Genomic DNA, 6,435 nt, shown 5'->3' with positions numbered 1-6,435 from the left:
CAGAAAATTTGAAGAAGTGGGCATTTCATTAAAGATTCCACTGGAGTTCCACGGGTGTAAAGGGAAAGAGGATGTGGATCCAGTCTAAGCCTGCCTTCATAAGGGACTCCAGACATCCCGGTTTTGCGTCGAGTTCCATCAATTCGATATGCCTAAAAGCTGTCTGGCGTCCTGACCTACACTATCGCTCCATCTCAGGTGGGGTCTGCCTCGTCTACTTTTTCCACCATTATTACTGCGCTTAAAAACTTTTCGGGTTGGATCATCCTCACCCTTATGGATTAGGTGACCCACCTACCGCAACCTGTTCAGCCCGATTTTATCTACAAAAAAAACGGTCATGGTACTCCGCTTCCTCGCTACGGAATCGTTCATCCTCATGTAGTGGGACTAACAATCCTTCGGAGGATTCTTCCCTCGAACGCGGCCAAGAGCTCGCAGTTTTTTTTGCTAAGATTTTTAAGGAATACATGCGGACTGACAAGAAAATTGTTCAGTAAGAGCTTTGACCCTATGGTGAGACGTTTCGAGCGAAACAATTTTTGTAAGCTGAAATAGGTTATGTTGGCTGCCAACAAGCATGCGCGGATTTTATCGTCATTGGTTGTGATTTTCGACCCTAGTTAGGAAAAATTTTCACCGGTATCGAAGTTGTAGCCTCCTATCTTTATTGTTTTGGTTTGACCAGTATGATCCCATGTGGTTTGTTCTTTCATTTTTGCCGCTGACATGGTGACTGTGTACTTCGCCCTGCCTTCATTAATGTACAGTCATCTTACGCCGTCTGCTCCATCTGGATGAAGGTAAAATACACGTCTCGGGTTGTTCTTCCCATGATGTCAACGTCGTCAGGGTAGGCCAGCAGTTGGGTGGACTTGAAGATGATGGTGCCTCTCGCATTTACATCGGCATCGCGAATCACTTTCTCCAGGGCCAAATTAAAGAGGATACATGATAGGGTATCCCCTTGTTTTAAACCGTTGTCTATATTGAATGGTCTGCAGAGTGATCCTGTTGAATTTATCTGGCCTCGCACATTGGTCATGGTCAGTCTAGTAAGTCTTATCAATTTCGACGAGATACCGAATTCTCTCATGACGGTCTAGCAAGATCGCGGAGAATATCTTATAGATGGTACTCAGCAACGTGACACCTCTACCTTGTTGCACTGGGTGATATCCCGCTTTTTATGTATGTGACAGATAATGCTCCTTTGCCAGTCGTCAGGCATTGATTCGCTGTCCTACACCTTGAGCGCAATTTGATGAACCACTTGGTGTAGCTGGGTCCCTCCATATTTAACCAATTCGGCGGTAATTCCATCGGCTCCTGGTGGCTTATGGTTTTTAAGCCGGTGGATTGCACGTACTGTTTCTTCCATACTCGATGGTGACAGCATTTGTCCATTGTTTCCAGTTGGCGAGACCTGCAACTCGCTGATATTTTGGTTGTTGAGCAGTTCATCAAAATACTCCACCATTCGCTCCAATGTGCCCATTTTGCCGGAAATCAGATTTCCCTCTCTGCCTCAGCAGGATAAGCATCGAGGTGTATAAGGCTTTATCCTGGTGACTTGTTGATAAAACTTCTGCTCCTGGTGTGGTTGTTCCCTGTACTTTTCGAGTTCACAGATCTGTCGGTTTTTCCAAACTTTCTTCTTCCGTTCGACGAAGTTCTTGGTAGGTTTCTACGCGTGGCTGCGTTCTTTGAGAATGCAACATTATTCGGTATGCAGATTTTCCCGTTCCGTTGCTAGCTTATATTTACCATCAAACCAACCGTTTCCACTTTTCTGGCCGCTGGGGGCGGGTATGTTTGTGGCCGTAACAATGATAACGCTCTTCAGGTGATTGTTAAGATTATTTAATGATGCTTCATCTCCAGGACATCTGTTAGTTGTGGTTATTGCGGCATCCATTTCCTCCTTATAGGTGTTACGGAGGGCTGCGTTACGAATGGCTTCAGTATTCACTCTCACCTGATCGTTAGAAAGAATTTTAGGTGGTATGACAATGAGATAGTGATCCGAGTCTATATTGAACCTTCTATATGTTCTAATATTCATCAAAGCTGAGAGGTGGCGGCATTCAGTCAGCCATTTTGTGGATCATTTTCCCCGCAAACCAGGTACTTTCAACAACCATTTCGTGAGAGACTGCTAATGAATAATCTGCAATCCGTTACCGTTGTTATCCCTTTGTAAACTACGGGAGGCAACGTGTCGCCTGAATAGGGCTTCGGGGCTCCGCTCAACTGCCTCTAAGAAGCTGTCCTTCTCCGAATCTGCAGTCTCCTCTGCAGGAGCGTGAAACTTTCTGAAGCTTATATGTCTAAATTTGCCTCGCAAACGCTGAGTGCATAGCCTTTTGCTTATACTTCCAAGCCGATAACAGCGGGTTTCTTTTTTTGGCTTGCTAAGAAACCTACTCCGGTGGCCGCTATAATATACGGTGTAGCGGCTCTTCTCCTGGAAACCGGTCCCTGCGGAACGCATTTCCAGCAACGCTGTTACATCAGCTCTATATTGGGATAGGGCATTGACTAGCTGCCTGACAGCTCCATCTCTGTATAGGGAGCGCGTGTTCTATGAGAAAATGCGCAAATCGTTATAGCGCTGTCGTAACCGGGTTCGTGGTTATAAAGTCCATCCTGTCCAAGGCTCCTTTTCTGGCTTCGTAACGTTGATTTTCCGTGTGGGGTTGTCAGCTCTACCCAACTCCCATCGTGGAGGACCAGTTGGTGCAATTTGTTCGGTTTTTACGCGCGGGAGACTCGCCTTCATCCTTCTTCGTTTGCAGTTTCTCGTTAAGAAGGGTTCGGCAGTTGTTTCCCAGGTTTTGTGCTCCATCGTGGGTACCAATCTACGTTTCACCTTGGGACCCTTTCACCACCAGCTCCATGCTAAGGATGAAATCTGAAAACATTCAATAATTTCAGTTTGAATTAAAGGTTTGAGGTTTGTTAAAAAATAAATTGGCTGCTATTAAAAAAATCCTGATATCGGTCTACTTAAACCAAATGTCAAAAAGATGAAATAAGATGGGAGTGACAGTGACAAATACGAGGGAGGCTATTTAAAATTGCAATAATTTTCCGCTTTAAGCAACTTTTTGTATTTTTACTTTTTTCTTCGATATTTTTACTAATTTCTGCGTCCTTACCATTCGTCAGTAATGGTTCAGATGCAACAGTTGGACAATTTCCTTCGCAAGTAACCGTGCGTAATCTATTCAAAGGACATCCTGACAATAACTATGTGATTTGTGGTGGAGCCATTATTACAGCTGAAAAAATACTTTCGGCTGCTCATTGTTTCAAGACAAAAAACGTAATTACACGACCCAAGTACTTGCAAGTTGTAGTGGGATCAACTGATCTTTGGGAGGCCCGAGATGAATTGCGTTATCGCATACAAAAATTATTTGTTCACCCTCAGTACACCGAAGTCCCCAGTTATTTTGACCTGGCCGTACTCATTGTGGAGCGAAAAATTGAATTCATATCTCATTTTGTGGAACCAATAAATTTGCCGACAACCAACCATATATTTGTTCCTAGAGAGAATGTCACGATTGTCGGATGGGGGAAGGTCCATCCGAATAGGAGGCTCTCATCGAAATTACAGTTTGCTGTCGTACAAGTGCAAAGTTATGAGTCCTGTTTACACGTGCTACACCCTAACCCGGAATTGATGATATGTGCTGGTAGTAAGGGGACCCAAAGTACTAAAGGAGATTCCGGGGGACCTTTAATACATAACAATTCCCTGGTCGCTGTAGTATCTTTCGGAGCATCTGACCCTTCCAGTTACTATCCGTCGACATACATCAAAGTGTACCCAGCAAAGAAATGGATTAAAAATCCGAAGGAAACTTTTTATGTAAGATCGTGGTTGAATATTTATGTTGGTTTCATGATTTCCTTGATTTTGTATAGTTGCTTGATTATTGGTATATTCATTGTTAGAAGAGATTTCTCGTTATACGCTAGTCTCGCATATTCGATAAATTTCGATGTTCATTAATAATAGATTCGATTATGAAAACCCCTAAAAACTATTTTATCTATTAACTCGCAGTAGGTAAATATTTGTAGTCGAAGGGATTCAGAAGAGGGAGACTGTGGATGGATCCTTAATAGAATAATCCGGTAAATATATAGTCCCAGAAATAGTTTCAGATATAATTTGCATACCCCAGCGAATCTCCTTTTTCTTCAGCCTTCGTCCCGTTCACAAGCGGGGTCGGCTCGTCGTGGTCGGCTTCGCCATTTGGCTCTATCGAATGCCTGATCTGGGTGCAATTTCGAGGCTTTCAAATCCCCATCTAGCGTATCAAGCCACCGTTGTTTAGGTCTGCCTTTTGATCGTTTACCATCGACTTCGATGTTCAGACCAATCTTGGCAAGTGAATTCTCGTTTGCACGAATTGCGTGACCATAACATCGAAGACGCCTCTCTCGCAACTTTTCCACGATCGGTGCAACTCCATAACGATCCCGTATATCCTCATCTCGGATGTGATCTAAACGTGTGACGCCACTAGTCCAACGTAGCATCTTCGTCCCCATTACCGCAAGATGCCGTTCATTGTCTTTTATAGTCGACCAACACTCAGAACCATTGCGATAAATTTTAGATTTGAGACGTTCTTTGATACGTCGATCACAAAGAACACCAGTTGTGGAACGCCACTTCATCCAGGTTGCGTTAATGCGTGAAGCAATTTCATAACGCAGTTCTTCATTGGCTGATAGCGTTGACCCGAAATATTTAAATCGCTCAGTTCTGGGCAGATCACTGCCACTGACTGCCTACTTCGAACAGCCATACGTCGAACTTCACTTTTCGGATCGTGGTAGAGCAATTGAACCCAGCGTACGAGGTCTTCTAGCACTAAGTATTGTCGTAGAGCATACCAGATGAGTTCGTGTGGTACACAGTCAAACGCTTTCTCTAGATCCAGAAAGGCAATGTAAAGAGGGCGATGCTTCTCACGGTGTTTCTCCATGAGTAACCGCGCAGCGTGTATTCCGTCAGTAGTTCCGCAGTTCTTGACAAATCCTACTTGATTCACGGTTATTTCAACGATTTCGCGAATACGGTTGTCAAGAATGCGTTCTAAAATCTTCATTGCATGGGAAAGTAACCGGATCGGACGGTAATTTGAACATTCTGCTGGACTACCTTTCTTTTTCCATATTGGAACAGTGGTACTTTCTTGCCAGTCAGATGGTGTTCTTCCTTCCTGAATAACCCGGTTAAAGAATTCACTGAGCCACAGTATTGGGTCCCAGCTCTTCGCTTTCCAGATCTTAGATGCGATGTCGTCAGGTCCTGTTGCTTTCCCCGATTTCATTTGTCTCATTGCCTCCTCGACTTCAGTTGCGCTGACTGGTGGAACTGGTCCAAATGTGGCAATGAAGTGGAGGATAAGCAAATTTTTCAGTTGAAATCTGCTCGAAGTATTCTCTCCATCTATCCGTTGTGGCTCGACCGTTGGTAAGCGATGAACCGTTCTTGTCATTAACGCAGCAGAAGTGTTCGATATCCGGTATGCGTTCATTACGGCTTCTAGCAAGTCGGTACAGATCTCTCTCGCCATCCCGAGTGTCCAGCTTATCGTAAAGATTTTTGAAATGGTTCGCTCGGGTGACTGCGATCGCTTTCTTTGCTTCCCGGTTGGCATTCTTATAAATTTGCCAATTAGCAGGCGTTTTACGGTCGAGACATTTCTGGTAGAGGCATTTCTTTTCACGGACCTTCATTTCAACATCATCATTCCAAGGCCAAGTATCTCGGTTGATGTACCGCTTACCCGGCTTGGTGACCCCGAGGGTTGCAGAGGCCGCTTTGTGGATCGTGTCTTTCATTTGGTTCCACGATTCTTCCACATTCGTAATGGTTGGCAATCGTATGAGTGAGACCGTTTCTTCTGGAGGGCCAGTGCGTTCCTCATGCTGTTTTATCAGTGGCTTAATTCGCAGGACGGCAATCAACGGCCGATGTTGAGGTACGATGGTCTCAAAGCGAACGACTTTGCAATCAGTGACAGTGGTAAAATGTCGGCGTCTTATTAGAATATAGTCGATTTGCGTTTTACTGTTCTCACTGTTAAATGTGGGAAGATGAGACAATTGTTTGATGAACCATGTATTCATAAGTACAAGGTCATGGGTGTCCGCAAAATCGATTATGCGCTCGCTACTTTCATTGCACCTTCTGAACCCCTTTCCCCCATGGCAACTGTTACCGTCTGCCTTTTCACCCACATGACCATTAAGGTCGCCGGCAATGATTATGTAATCGTCAGCAGGCACGTGACAAGTCTTTTCATCGGGAAATTGCCAGAAGGCATCTTTCTCGGCATCAGGTCGACCTGTTTGTGGTGCATACGCGGTGAAGAATTGGATAGTGCGATCAGCTGATATAATGGT

General features: G+C 44.5%; 1 protein-coding gene across 1 annotated transcript; it reads left to right on the top strand.

Annotated features, from left to right (window-relative positions):
- Window positions 1-3,058: 3,058 nt before the first annotated feature.
- On the top strand, window positions 3,059-4,047 carry LOC119660043 (trypsin-like; the record flags this gene model as incomplete). Its single annotated transcript, XM_038068421.1, has 1 exon — window positions 3,059-4,047. A coding segment is annotated over one exon (966 nt), but the record flags the coding sequence as incomplete, so codon positions are not given.
- Between the last annotated feature and the right edge of the window lie 2,388 nt (window positions 4,048-6,435).

This window comes from Hermetia illucens, chromosome 6, assembly GCF_905115235.1.
Source record: "Hermetia illucens chromosome 6, iHerIll2.2.curated.20191125, whole genome shotgun sequence".
Lineage (NCBI taxonomy): Eukaryota > Metazoa > Arthropoda > Insecta > Diptera > Stratiomyidae > Hermetia > Hermetia illucens.
Note: the sequence above shows the minus strand (reverse complement) of the source record. Positions and strands in the feature narration are given on the sequence as shown.